This window comes from Callospermophilus lateralis, chromosome 18 (assembly GCF_048772815.1).
Source record: "Callospermophilus lateralis isolate mCalLat2 chromosome 18, mCalLat2.hap1, whole genome shotgun sequence".
In the NCBI taxonomy this organism is placed as follows: domain Eukaryota; kingdom Metazoa; phylum Chordata; class Mammalia; order Rodentia; family Sciuridae; genus Callospermophilus; species Callospermophilus lateralis.
The window spans coordinates 49,486,928-49,501,594 of record NC_135322.1 but is presented as its reverse complement, the minus strand read 5'-3'; the positions used below and the strand labels follow the sequence as shown (position 1 = coordinate 49,501,594).

The 14,667-nt window shown below is 52.8% G+C and overlaps 2 protein-coding genes across 2 annotated transcripts in view; one reads left to right on the top strand and one right to left on the bottom strand.

Moving 5' to 3' along the window:
• Nucleotides 1-2,692, top strand: part of Atp6v0d1 (ATPase H+ transporting V0 subunit d1) — a 38,417-nt gene extending 35,725 nt beyond the window's left edge. Inside the window, exons 5-8 of the mRNA XM_076838480.2 lie at nt 1,413-1,490; nt 1,610-1,786; nt 1,894-1,971; nt 2,077-2,692. Coding sequence (XP_076694595.1) covers nt 1,413-1,490; nt 1,610-1,786; nt 1,894-1,971; nt 2,077-2,238 — 495 coding nt within the window. The 3' untranslated portion in view covers nt 2,239-2,692. The remainder of the gene's footprint in view (nt 1-1,412; nt 1,491-1,609; nt 1,787-1,893; nt 1,972-2,076) is intronic.
• Nucleotides 2,693-3,251: 559 nt separating this feature from the next.
• Hsd11b2 (hydroxysteroid 11-beta dehydrogenase 2) lies at nt 3,252-8,728 on the bottom strand. The gene is made up of 5 exons (XM_076839004.2): nt 8,464-8,728; nt 4,851-5,063; nt 4,548-4,733; nt 4,319-4,456; nt 3,252-4,128 (listed from the first exon to the last, which is right to left on the bottom strand). Exons 1-5 carry the CDS (start codon nt 8,726-8,728, stop codon nt 3,734-3,736), a joined length of 1,197 nt encoding a protein of 398 aa, XP_076695119.1. The 3' UTR covers nt 3,252-3,733.
• Nucleotides 8,729-14,667: the final 5,939 nt, after the last annotated feature.

Here is a 14,667-nt window from a genome sequence, read left to right as displayed (position 1 = left end):
CTACCCTACCCTTTAGAGGAGAGTCTAGGCCTATCCTACCAGCCTTCTCCACCCTGGGTTCAACCTCTCCAGGGATCAATACAGCTTGGCCAAGCAAATAGGTGGCAGCTGGGCATGGAGCCCAAGACCTGGCTGGTGGCTTCCCCCACAAATGGGAACTTGGGCCCCACTGGAGTAGGCCTCAGGATTTCAGCACAACCAGCTAGACTGGCCACAGGGAAGGCCACAGGGGACTGACTAGTAGAGGGACTGAAAAGCAACACCAGGCTATGGTGGAGATTGGGAACTGTCTTTATCCCCAGGCTGTCTGACTCCTGGCAATTCTCTGACCTGGATTCTACTCCTCTTCTGGGCTTCTTATTCCTGACCTGTTCCAGTCCTTTTCCAGACCTATTTGTTTGTTTCTTCCCTCCTGTGACCCTACTGGTCACCCTCAGGCGCTTCCCCAAGCCCAGCCTGTCTAGTGTTGCCAGCCAGATTAAGCCTGGGTCCTTATGGAGTTCTGGGTCTTGGATCCTTTCTCTTGGAATAGTGGAGCCTGGGGGTCCAAGTTCCTTCCGTAACTTAACAGAATTGGATCTACCCTGTAAAGTCAGAGTCTCTGTGACCACGCCATAAAGATGGGACCCCAGGGCTGTGAGTGAAGAGTACCCATGCAAGAGAGCTACCCATGGGGTCTGCAAGACTGTGGAGAGGTGTGAGAGAAGAAGCCTTTATAAGCTAGTATTGGGAGGGACTTGGGACCTGGGATGACCTGTCCTTTCCTTTTGCCCAACAGATCAAATTTGCCTGGGCAGGAAGTGCTTGTTCCCACCAGCAGCCTACATGCCCAGCCATTGCACTGGGAGGCTGACGTCTACATAGGCAATAACCATCCTTCAGCAGGAACTATATTGACAATTTGGTTCCTGCTTTGTGATGCTTAGGGGCTGGTGGGGTGGAGGCTGGTGTTCTACAAGGTAGGATGCAGCAAGGGCCCAGGGATTCAGTTCAAGCCATCTCTTTGAACTCTCAGGAGTAACCTTTGCTCCATAGCCCATGGAAACCTTTCTGAGACTCAGGAAGAGGAAATTTGGGAGATTTGGGGAAGAGGAAGGCAGAAGTGCAGGAAGAAGAGGGAGGTCCCTCTGAACCTGGCTTTCTGTGAGATGAGGGGGTGGGAGACATACACCCTGAAGCAGACTGTTGGTCAGAAACTGTTCTGTCACTCCTGGGTAGAAGGCAGTGGGCTTCTCCTGCCTGCTGATTAACTATTAGAATTGCTTGATATTTTAGGAGCTCTGCCCTAAAGTTTCCTGACCAATCCCTATCATGAAAGGGGCTGAGGAGGGGAGGAGGGAGCTGTGAGTAGGGGCCTAACAAGTATCCAGAGTCTCCCTGCTTGCATTGAGGAAGCTCCATGCTCTACACAGGCCTACTTGGAGTCCTTTTACAAGTTCTGCACCTTACTGGGCGGGACCACAGCTGATGCCATGTGCCCCATTCTGGAGGTGAGTGCCTGCCCACCCTCCTGCCTGCTGGTCCCCACTAGCCCTGGGGGAAGTTCTGCTAACTGACTACATCTTCCTCTTCCTCCCTTTCTTTATGTGTTTTTGCACTTGCCCTGAAGTTTGAAGCAGACCGCCGCGCCTTCATCATCACCATCAATTCTTTTGGCACAGAGCTATCCAAGGAGGACCGTGCCAAGCTCTTCCCGCACTGCGGGCGCCTCTACCCTGAGGGCTTGGCTCAGCTGGCTAGGGCTGATGACTATGAGCAGGTCAAGAACGTGGCCGATTACTACCCAGTGAGTACCCTGGCTGGGAGGATGGTGGGTAGGCCTGTTAGCACCACATATCCCTCCAGTACCCAGCAGCACTCTCATGCTTGTGCTTCCCCCAACTCTTTGGCCAGGAATACAAACTGCTTTTCGAGGGTGCAGGCAGCAACCCTGGAGACAAGACCCTAGAGGACCGATTCTTCGAGCATGAGGTAAGCATGAAGCTCTTTCAGGTCCTGCCTGGCATAGGGAGGGGTTGGTGGCTTAAGCCTGAGTCTGGCCATGGCCATGTACACCACACCTGCCTTTGTCCTCAGGTGAAGCTGAACAAGTTGGCCTTCTTGAACCAGTTCCACTTTGGTGTCTTCTATGCTTTTGTGAAGCTCAAGGAGCAGGAGTGTCGCAACATTGTGTGGATTGCTGAGTGTATTGCCCAGCGCCACCGCGCCAAGATCGACAATTACATCCCTATCTTCTAGCATCCTGACCCAAAGCTCCTAAGTGCAAATGTGTATATCTGTGTGTGCTGTGACAAAGCCCATGGCTCACCTGCCTGCCCTGGGGGCAGGTAGCACATTGTCCTAGGGGCTACCCAGCTTTATTGACTCCCTCTGGGACTGCTTTCAGGCCTGAAAAGGGGCTGGGCACCTCCCTCCTAACCAAGAATGGACCAAGACCCCCTCCAGAGCAATGAGGTCCTCTCAACCCTATGTTTACAGCTACTGACATGTCTGAGAAGCATGTAGTCACTTTCATGCCCCTTCCTAACCTGAGAACCTGTGGGAGCAGTGTGAGCCTGCTGTCTCCTCTGAGGGTCACTCCCACTGTCATGGAAAGGATAGAGTGTGTATATGTGTGTGTGTGTATGTGTCCCTGGGGCATGGAGGAAGTAGCTCTGCCCCTCTGAGACAATAAAACTGCCCTCTTTAAGTCCATTGTCTGCTGCCTCCTTTGGACCCTGATATCTCTCCAACACCCCCAACTTCCCTCAAAACTACACCCTTGCTGAGCTCACCACTGCAGTCAGCAGCCCAGATTCCTCAGGATCAGGGAAGTCCCTGGAGGATAGCCCCTTCTTCTGCCGGAAGTTCAAATTCAGAGATGGGCCTGGAGAGCTGGGTCTTGGCCCTGTTGGACCCACATGCCTCCCTAATTGCTTTACTGAGCCCTATAACTCCCTGCCATCATGATTATTCTCCTCAGTTCACTATGAGGAAATCCAGACCTAGGGATAAATTATTTGCCTGAGGTCAACAGAGGAGGTAGGGTGTGAACCACAGAATGTGCCAGGGGAGCCCAGTCAGGCCTGTGCCCAGAGCCCTGGCCCCCATGCTGAGCCCCAAGAGCTCCCCAGGCTGTTCCCAGTCTGCTAGGCAGCCACACCCTATTATCCAGGCAACCAGTCACCTCCTCCAAACAGTACATCTCCCCCATTCTAGGAGAAATAAAATTTTGTCTTTATTTAAAAAGTAGCAATTGGGCAAGTTGGGTATGCAGTTCCTTATGGCTTGGGGGGGGGAGGCTGGGCTTCCAATTCTTGAGTTGGTCAAGAGACAGTTGGAATTTAACCATGGATTTGCAGCACTGAGGCACGGGTGCTGAGAAACAATCCTGGAGGGGTCCCTAATCACCCAGTCACTCCTTAGTTTGCAGAGGTACTATTTGCAGGGTCCTGTCAAAGGCTACAGCTAAATTGTGCACTAAACTCCTCATTCAGCTGGGTTCTCCAAGCTGAAGGGTGGAATACTGTGCCCAAGAGGTGTCTTTGTAGGCTCATGAAGCAGTAGAGAGGCCCAGAAGCTCACTGGAAAACCTCAGCCTTCTGGGCCTGGACTGGGGATCTGCAGTGGGTAGGGTTGGGGTGCTTTAGGCTAGGCTCTAGGATAGGTTTCGGGGGGTCATAATAGCCAGGGAAGAGCCAAGGGCTCACAGAGCCTCCTATGCTGGAGCAGCTAGGCCTTATATACACAGAGCTCACCGAGCTGCCACTGGGGAAGGGTTTGGGTTGGGTTTTAGGGCCTGGGGTGTGTCCTGGCCAGGCCGCAGTGCTCGGGGAAGACAGGGATTAATGAAGAAGTTCTGCAGGAAGCGGCGCCTCAGGCCCTCTGGCAGGTAGTAGTGGATGAAGTACATGAGCCCCACGCCGCGGCCTGGGTAATAGCGGCGGCGTGGCCGAGCTGCCAGCAGCGCGTCAGTGATGGCATCAACAACCGGGCTGAGGTCAGGTAGGGCCAGGCTCAACGAATGCAGAAACTGCCCATGCGAGTGTTCGATGTAGTCTTCACCGTAGGCTTGCAGCAGCTCTTGGGGCAGGTTGGCTAGTAGTAATTGCTTGCGCTGTTCCCATTGGCTCACATTTCTCACTGACTCTGGGGAGCAGGTAGCAAGGTCAGAGGGAAGTTGGCTAGGAAACCAAAGGCTAACAGTCTATTTAACCACGTTTCCTCTAGCCAAAGCCAAGTCCATTCCTCAGATCTGTCCCTGCTCCCATAAGATGATGCCCACCTGTTTTCCTGTACCAGACCTCATGCGTGCCCCATCCATAGCCCCGATCCTCACCTGTCTTGAAGCAGCCAGGCTGGATGACACTGACTTTGATCCCCCAGGGAAGCAGTTCACAGCTGAATGAGTCCATGAGCAGTGCCATGGCTGCCTTGGAGGTCCCATAGGCTGCCAAACATGGATATGGCATGTCTCCTAGGGATAAAAGGGGCATAGTGAGGCAGCTCAGCCTTTGCCAGGGTTTCCCCAAATCCCTATCTGCCCTCCAGAGGGGGAGGGCTCTCACCTGCTGGGCTACCCACTGTTACAATGCGACCCTTTGAGTGGCGTAGGAGTGGCAGGAGGCCCTTGGTCAGCTCCAATGCACCAAAGAAATTCACCTCCATGCAGGTGCGGAATGTGGCCACTGGAGATAGCTCCACGTCGGCTACTATGTCGTTGAAGCCTGCATTGTTGACCAGGCCCCACAGGCCTGCAGACATGAAGGCAGGGAGGGAAGCCTCAGGTCAGTCCAGTAGCAAATTTTAAATCCCTGTCCCTTTCACACCCGCCCAGGCATGCCCTACCCTGTGGAGCAATGCCAACTGACCAGTGCTGGTGGTGTGAGCCCTGGTGAACTCCAGTGCACGTCTAATGTCTGCTGGCTTAGTCAGGTCCATCTGTAGCAGCCTTAGGCGAGGGGAACAGCAGGCACGCAGCTCTAGGGCGCCGGGGCTATTCAACTCCAACACGGTGGCCAGCACCGTGAAGCCCATGGCGTCCAGTTTCTTGGCCGTCTCCTTGCCAAAACCAGAGTCGCAACCTGGCCAGGGCAGGGCAGCTGGTGAACTCTCTTGGTGACCCAGTCCAGCCCCAAGACAACCTGAAGATCACCGGGGTCTGGGTGGGACCCAGGCTTTTAGACACTCAACTCAGTATTAGCTAACAGCCTGCTCTCCTTCCCTATATCCACTTCTGGTAGGCTTTGTCCTTCTGTGACAGCTACCATTTTCCTATCTCCTGACAGTACCCCACCAAATGTGGCTTTTGTCCCTGACTTTACAGAAGAAACTGAGTCTTAGTAATGCTAATTTGCTTCCTGAAATTACGTAGCCAGCACAGAATAAGGTCAGGATTCTATCCCAGGTTGCCTGAGACCCTGCACCATCCCTGATGTCCTCCTGCTTGCTTGATGTTAAGCCATAACTCGCATGCAGTTACTGTACAGCTTCCCTTCCTACCTGACTCCCTACTCTGAGAACCTTGCCCTTCCTTCCTTTAACTGGAAATTGAAGCAGCATCCTCAATCATTTAGTCCCTTCTAGCTCACTGAATTCATCCTTTCCTCAAGTAGCCAGAGGGATTTTTCCAAAAATGATAATCACTCTGTGGCTGAAAACTTTCACAAGGCTCCCCAGAGTCCTCAAGATGAAGCCCAAGCTCTCTGGTATCATCCATCAGGCTCTGTCCAACCTGAGACTCTCTCCAATCCCAGTTTCAACTATTGTTTGAGGCTCTAGGTAAGCTGGAAACATATCCTCACCTCATCCTTGGCACCCTCCCGCAACCCTTGCAATTCCAATCATGACAACAGTTGGGTCATGATTTTCTGAACCCCAGAAAATATTTTCTGAGTTTATATTTTCTGAACCCCAGACTATTTGCCCCCAGAAAGGGAACCAAGGTAGATTGAGAACAGACTTGCATTTGAATCCCTTCCTAATCCCACAGAATATGACTGGACATCAGTTACCACTGTTGGAGGCTTAATTTATTCTAGTTGGTATACAAAGAGAAGAGCCACCAGGTAGGGCCAGTGAGGGGGTCTGTGGGTACCCGATAACCCCCTGCTTCTTGATTCTGATTCTGGCTCTGTGGGTAGCCAGTAAGGGGAGGGGGAGGGCCAAGGAAGGAGAAGGCCCTCTGGACATCCCCCCTGGTTGTCCTGCTGAGCAGAAAAGCTGCAAAGCAGTTCTGCTTGCTCTGAACACTCAGTACCCCTCATTTCATCCATACCCCCTCTGCTGAGGCAGAGAACAAAGTTGGGCTGGGGGCTGCAAGTTGGGCTTTGTGCAGTTGGGCGCCCACCAACTCATGCTGGGGAGTCCTTCAAAGGCAAGTCTAGCTGGGGGAGGAGAGAGGAAAGGGGAAGGGGAAAAGAGTTTTTTGGGGGGATCATGCCTGCATACATTTTCCTCAGCTCCCTCCCAAAGCAGTTAGGCCCTCCACAGGAAAACTAAAGCCTCCCAGAACCTCAGCGATGGAGTCCCAACATAGTCACCTATATTTTACACACCTTCTTACCAGCATACATTATACTGGGTAACTTTTAGTACCTCCAATCTGCCTGGATGTTCACACAGGCTTACCCCTGTCACCCATTGGCACATGAGTTTGCATATAGGCACCCAGCCCAAACCCCAAACCCATAGCAGAACTAATGAAGTAGTTTTTGGCAAGCAGTGAGGGGTGGGTGGCAGCACTGGCAGGCATAAGACACAGTGCTCTTAGGTAGGGCAGGACCTGGTCACTTAAGTGTCTTGTAGCCTGATCTTGACTGAGGAAATGCCAGATGTGAAGGCATTGGGAAGGCAGGAAATCAGTGCTAAAGGAGATGGAAGCTTTGCAACCAGGGATGGAGGGAATCCAGGTCTCAGAGGGCAGTCCTTCTCTCACCTCTCTCAGCCTTAAGGCTAGGAGAATCCACAGCAGCATCATAAAAACCTGAGGTCAATCTCAGGAAAGACTGCCCAGTAGGGCCTCTAATACCTGCAGATGGCCTGGGTCCTGTTGAGGCAACTCACAAACTAGAAGGCAGGAGGAGATCTGCCCTGTCCCTGAGGGCAGAGCCTATAACTTAGTTCCTGCTTCATGCTAGGAGGATCTGATGGCTTTCCTTCCTCAAACCCCTGAAACTTGGGTCCCCTGAATCTTCACACTACACCCCGAATTGGGCATCTATCATTTGGCCTGAGCTCTACTCCATCTCTACCTCTGCTAAAGCCCAAAGCCCTCTAACCAGTTTCCATCGCTCCCCACCTCAGCATAGTCTAGCTTCTTACCTGCTATCCAAGGCCTCTTCCAAGGAAATCTCACATCCCATAACATCCCTGTAGTCAGACTGGTTATTGACTGTCCCCTACCCAGGTCATACTTATTCTTGCCTTAAACCTTTGTCCCACACCCTTTCTCTAACCCAAGACACCTTTCATATTTCACCATTCTCCCTGCGTCCTCTGAGACCTAGCTCAAGGATTTCCTCCAGAGTTCTCCCAGTCCCATTTATCATGCAGGACCCCTAATGGGTCTCTGAGAAGCCAGTTTGCTAGGTGTCCTCAGGACAGGCCCAATGCAAGAGCCCAGAGTACCTGTCCACAGCCTTGTTGGTTGAGGGAGAAAGTAGGTTGTTCCTGTCCCCATACAATGGGCCAGTGCCCCCATGCCTTTCTCCCCATCTCCACTTGTGGTTGAGCACCTCCTTTTCCTTCCCTTGCTCAAGTGATGGATTTATTCCCCACTCCAGACCAAGAAAATTCAGTCAGGCTGCCAGAGGCACCTGAGCCTTGTTCTCCAGGACCTCTTTGGGCATTGAGGACCAGGCAGGATGGAGGGGAGATGCGGGGTGCAGACTCTTGCTATCTCAGAAGGTTGCCGGTAGGTGGTTAGACCTAAGAGGCAGCTGAATGCCCAGTTTTTCCTCATGGTGACCTCAAGATTTTCTGAACTTCAAGGATTCCAGTCAGTGCAGTTCCCTTCTAAGCTCCTTCCTCTGCCCCCAGGGAACAGAACATGCGACAACGTCCCACTCGACGTCCCACACGGAGATACCAGGCAGAGTTCAATGAATGACTGACTCTTCTCCAACTTGTGTCTTCTGAAGTCCCTCCGAGCTCTATTCCCTGCTACACGACTGTTCTTTCACAGGGGCACACAGCATAAACTCCCCAAACTCCAGAAGGTTCCCCCTTTCTCAGTCACGGTTTCCTTTGAGCACCTGCCTACTCCCTAGCTCACTTTCTTTCCAACACTCCCTGGAGCTGCAGGTAGTTTCCCAGACTTGGGGAGGTGCTCAGCGCTTCCTACTTGGCTTGATCCCTAACACCCAAGGGAAGGGGAACTCTCTCTCCTGGGCTGGGGAGCCCGCCTTGGCCATGCCCATGGGGAACCCTCTAGGTGTGCGGTCCCGCCCTCTAGCCTGGATTCCCCGCGCTCCGCGCACTCACCGGTGATGAGCACCGCGCGAGTGGCCACCGGCAGGCGCAGCGGGCGCGCCAGGCGGGACAACGCGATCCAGCCGGCGGCAGCCAACACGGCGAGTGCAGCCGGCGGGGGCAGCAGGCGCTGGCACAGCCAGTCGAGCGCGGCCAGCAGCGCCAGCGCCGCCAGCAGCGGGCGGCCCAGACGCAGGTCTGCGCGCAGTAGCTGCAGCAGCGCGCGGGCCGCCACGAGCAGCCAGGCGCCGCCCGACGGCCAAGGCCAACGCTCCATGGCGGCTGGGCCGGGGCGGGGCGAGGGCTGGACTTGGGAGCGAGGAGAGGGACTCGGGGCCGGGACGCAGGGTGCAGGGGTACACCAGATTGGGGCGGGAGGGATACTTTCTCTGCTGGCCCTCGGACCCAGCTTATAAAGAACCCCGGGGGCGGGACGAGGGCGGGACGAGGGCGGGGCGGGGGTGGGGCTTTTCGTCACTTCACGCCCTGCACCCCCCGCTGGGCAGGTGTTCCCCCATCCCCCCCACCCCCCGCCCACCCTTCCCTCCCTCTCCGCCAGATCCGCTTTCGAAGAAGCCAGAACAAAGTCCTAAGTTGCTGCGCGAGGAGGAGACTTTTGCCGCGGGCTGAGCTGAGTAAAGGGCCCATGGGCCCAGCTCCTGTGCCCTGCATCCTCTCACCCCTGAGACCCACGAACGCACCCAGGGCCATGAGCCGCCGCGCCCAGGTGAGCACATCCTGCTCACACTTGCTCGGGACACCTGAGGACAAACACAACTTCCATTCAGGCTCTTCACATTGATAGTACCTCCGTAGTCTGGCGGAATTCAGCGGCGAACCAGTCCGCCCTCGCCTGGCCACCGCCTGCCACACCCGCATCAGCACACCGTGTGTGCGGCCGAAGGTCCCAGGCATGCATGCCCTAACGCACACTCACACATGAGTAGCTTTCGGTCACAAAATCCTCCTGGGGCAGGGGCTGAGGGAAGAGAGGTGACCTTCCCTCCTTCCTTCTTCCATCCAGGACCAACTCTGGGGATGCACAAACGCCACCTCATGCCACTCAAGTACATGTGTTTGGTGGGTGGGGGTGGGTGGAGGACCAGAGGAAGCTTCCAGGTCTTACCTGTGCTCCTCTCCTCCCTCCCCCTGCAAGAGCCAAGTCAATGGGAACACCCCCAAAGTCAGTGAGTGCAGCCTCTAGGACAGGGTGGTCCTTGCCCTTCTCCCTTGAATCCCCAGGGGATAAAATAAATGGTGTGTGGGTGCATATCCATGCCTGTGTGTATGAAGGTCCTCGTTTGTGTGTGGCCTGGTGCCCCCCTTCCCACCCCTGTGTCTGGCACCCTGTGCCTAGCTTTATGCCAAAGCTCTGCCAGGGACTGGGAGTTGGTGCCAGTACCTGGGTGCCAGGCCTTTTGCTGAGGAGAGAAGGTGCAAGCCACTGCAGAGGGGGTCCTTGTCTCCCTGTGAGCCTCCAGGCCTTGCCCAGTGCCTCCTGCTGTTCTCTATAGGTCCTGGGAGAAGGTTATAGACTCCTTATCACAGCTCCTAACCCTGTTGCTCATTGTCTCTCTCTCTCCTGTGCCCAGGCTCTGTGCCAGTATTCTATGAAAATGCCCCCTCTAAAGCCTTCTCTGCATCCAGACTTGGCTCCTAGTGGGCCAGGGAGATCACAGGGAGGGGCTGGGGGCCAGGCCAAGGGAAGAAGCTCTGAGTGGAGGACCCATCTTTGCCCAGAGCCACTCCTCTTCCTCTACCTTTCCCTCCTTCTGGAGTATGGATGACAGACTAGACCTGCCCTAGGAGGCAGGAGTTTCCTGGGGAGGGTGTGTACGCCTGACCTTGGGTACATTTACCTTGTGTGCCTGTGTTTGTATGTACTTATGTCTATGGGGCTCCATGGCTTCTCTGTACCATGTGGTTGTGTGGTTCCCTAAGCCATGATCCTTCCCCTCTCTCTCTCTCTCTCTCTCTCTCTCTCTCTCTCTGTGTGTGTGTGTCTCTGTGTGTGTGTGTGTGTGTGTGTGTGTGTGTGAAAGAGAGAGAGAGAGAGAGAGAGAGAGAGAGAGAGAGAGATATTAAGAGACAGATAGAGAGAGATATGTGTGTTTCTGGTAACTTCCTCTTCTCAAGTCTGGGTCATCCTGCTTCTGGAAACTCAGAGAAATATACTTTATCCAAATCCACTGACTCTTACTGCCCTGTATGCATAGCCCAGGCTCAGAGGTATATACCCATCTTGGCCTGGCTTCCTGCTCTGAGCTGTAGAATGTGCATTGGTCAGAACCCCCCACCCCTCCCAGTTCTAGCCACCCCACTGAGAATCTGACTATAGTTTCTTTAGCCTCAGACCATTAAGGCCTTCCACTTGAGAATCAGAGAAGGAGATAAAAAGGGGTATCTTGGGGAGTTTTCAAGGTCAAGGCCACATAGATAGTGCTAGTGCTTGCCAGAACAAAAATGGAAGGGTTGGGGGATGGAGGCAGATAAGAAAGGTGAAGGTGAGACTGAGAAGCGGGGTCCTACCCTGTCCCTTGAAGGAATCATGAAGGACTTTGATTCATCAGAAAGACCACGATGGGGAGAGACTGGCTTAGCCTTTGGATATGGAGTATAGGATCGCTAAGATAGGAAGGGGGTATTTTCAGTTCAGCTTCTAGGACACTGTGCCACCTCAGGTGGAACCAATAGCCTTGTGAGATCTCAGTTGCAGACTAGATTATCTGCCACATTATTATACACCTTCCTAATTCATTTCCTTCTTAGACCAGGAGGCCATTCTTCCTCCTTCCCAAGATCTGTGCTTCAACCTTCTGTGGCCTCCTTGGCCACTGACCCCTTCCCCTCATCAGGTGGAGGTGTTCTAGAAGTAGAGGGTGATTCAGGCAGTCATAACTGGGAGGGGCTGGCCCAGCCCTGTCTGAGGCTGGTGCCAGGTCGTGCCTGCCTAGGGGCAGACAACCAGCCTCTGCCAGAACCAGGAGTCTGGGCTGGTTGGGGCCTCCCGGGAAGAGAATGGAAGGGGGGCAGAGGGCAGGAACCCTCACAGATAAGGTGAGGCCTGGGAGGAAAGAGGAATGAAGGGCAACCAGAAGGAATGAGCCCCTGGAGCCACCCCACCCCAAGTCCTCAGCTCACATCTTCCTTAGTCTTTTGTCCTAACTCCCAACCTGTCAGAAACTGCTTAACCCTTAGCATGCCCCAGGATCTGGAGGACTCAGGGTCCAGGACAGACTGGCTGGCTCTGGTCTACTCTGGCAGAGTCCAGCAGCTCACTGGCACCATCTGCTGGCCCATTGAGAGGGTACAGCTGTGAAGGGATAAAGGCAATGAGCCCTGGATTTGAGGATGAAGTCCCTAGTTGAGGGTGCCAAGTAGCAGTCTCCAAGAGCGTTCATACTATATTTTCTATCCTGGGTTCTTGGAGCCAGGCACTCATTTATCACCTTGTCCTTCCTCTGTGGTCCAGCTCAGAGGCAACAGAATCCCAAGGAGCCTTCCCTGCATTCTGCTCATATCTGACATAATGACAAAGGGGCTCCTCTTCCTGCCAATGGCCAGTCCTTGCACGTGCTCTAGACCCCATCATGCCCCCCCCCCGAAGGACAGCAAATTTATTTATTTAGTTAGTTTTTCCAGTACTGAGGGTCAATCCCAAGGGTCCTTTACCACTGAGCTATATCCCTAACCCTTTTTATTTTTTAAGACAATTTCACTAAATTGCCCAGACTGGCTTTGAACTTACTATTCTCCTGCCTCAGCCTCCTGAGCTTCTGGGATTACAGGTCTGCACCACCACACCTGACAACAAATTTTTATTGACTTCCTAATGGGTTCGGGCCCTGTGCTGGGCAAATGGGACAGGGTGTCTTGCTGAAGACAAGAACAATAAACAACTGGCTGTACCCAGCAGCAACTCTGGCTCTGGTCTCTCCTGTTGGTAACCTCAATCCTAGAGTCCTTTCCTCAGGCATTGTTCTCACATAGTCTCCTTCTTTTCTCAACCACATTTCTCTAAAGTTGTCAACAATCACTTTCTCCCCTTTCCCCTCCCCCTTTGCAGCCCAGGGTCAGCTCCCCATCCTGACCTCACAGATGTCACCACTAAATGACCTTCTAGTCACCAAATCCCATAGACCCATCTCTGCCTTCTAACTTGGCCTCCTTGAAGCCTTTGCCCTGCTGGCCTCTTTTGATGGCCCCAAGCCCTGTCTCCTCTGCACAGCCACTGCTGCTGGTTTCCTCCTACCTCTCTGCCTCTCCTTGAGCCTCCTTCACCAGGTTGTCCTCCTCATGATGAGCCTCTGGCTGTGGAAATCTCATGGTCTTCCTGCCCTGCCATGCGCACATCTTGCTTACATGCTGGCCACACTTTCGGCTCTCCAACCAAGGTCTCCTTTCTGCCCTAGATGCCTCCCTTGGACACACATAGGCCCCTTGCTCTCAGCATGTCCAAAATTGGTCTCATCATCTTTCTGAGTCCTGGGAGCCACCTCCTCCCCACCACCTTCCCTACCTTCATTCTGTGTGTTGACTTCCAAACCTCTCACTCTATCCCAAGTCCTGGGTTAAGTGCAAAGGCCTCACAATAGTACTTTATAGTAGGTCTCATTGTCACCATTTACATTCAAGGGAAGGAAGGCAACTTGGTTATTAAAATTAATTCCAAAACTTGTTTCTTTACAATTTCCATCAGAGGCTTCCAGAGACTTAGAAAATCATTCAAGATCTTGGACTCGACACTGGATCTGCCTGAACATCCAAACTCAGGTGTACCTAAACTCAAAGTCTGTGCTCTTGAAGAACTGTTAGTGTGGAGCTATGTTTGCCACATGCATGGCCTCTTAGACTTCATTCTAAGGGCAAAGGAGAGCTTGGGATGATCTTCAGCAAGACACCCTGTCCCATTTGGCCAGAATTTGGGGAAAGCGGGAAGAATGGAGGCCAGAAGTCTTATTACTACATCCAGATGAGGGACACGAACCAAGGTCTCATTTAGAAACAGCCCAAAGTGTTCACATACATGTCAGGGCTGAGGCCAGAGGCAACTGGATGCTTGTGGATTCCAGCACTTCATACATGTGGCATGGGAACCCTGGAGGTTGCCAACTTACCTCCGAATGCCCTAGGTGTGAACTGAAACCCCCCAGTTTTTAGAGGTATCCCATCTAGGCTGAGCACCTCGAAATCAGGCCCTTTATTACCCAGGAGAAGACAGTAAGACACAAGCCAGGAGTGTCATTTGGGTTTTTAAACTGTGTCTGGCACCTCTGAATTCTTTTCCTGTCCCCAGGATTAAAGGCAGATGTTTGGAGATTAGGGTCCTTGGAGGTAGGAAACAGTTCGTGCTCTGCAGTGTTTTCTGGACCAGCCTCAGGGGAAAAGCAAGCCCCAGCTGAGAGCACTTAGGGGAAGTACTTGGCTGACTCTGGGTGTGATCTATCTTGGATCCTCCAGTTGAGATTTTGAGGATTAATAATCCTCTTTCACATTTATTGTGTGTTTGCTGCATGCCAGAAATTTGTGGTCAGCTTGCTTGTACTTTATTTATTTTCCTTACACACATCATACCTCTGAAGCAGGTACTTTCATTAGCTCCTTCCCAACATAGGACATAGACTTAGAGAAGTTAAACTCCATGCCCTAGGTCACCCAGCCATCCAAATCCTATTCTCCTAACCATCAGGCCACACTGCCCCTGGCCTGATGGCATTATTTAGTGAATGGCACCCAGGTGAAAGACTGTCAACCTTCCTTTATTTGCTTCTGGATTAGAAACATGTCTCTTCAAGGCAGAATTAAGGCAATTTGGTTGTTAAAATTAATTCCAAAACTTGCTTCTTTACAGCTTCCATCAACCCTGATTCAGGCCTTTTCTTGGCAGAACAACTGCAAAAGATACAAAAATTAGTTTCTGTTGGACGCCTGGTGTCATTTATTTGCATATACATAATTCAGCCCCACCCCTGGTGGCTAATACCCCCCCAGGGGAAGCTGAAGCTGTTTTCTGATTGCTGGTGGGGAGGCTTGTGTGTGTATTGTTTTTTAAAAATAAACTGAAACCAGATGGATGGGGTTTTGTTCACAGCCTTGCCTCCAATTTTCTCCAGCGAATTCCTTGAAAAGGCAACCACCTATGAACGGTGCCTGTGCTCCGGAGGTCCTTCACCACTGGTATGCAAATAGCCAGTGGGGTTGGTATTTCTAAAAGAG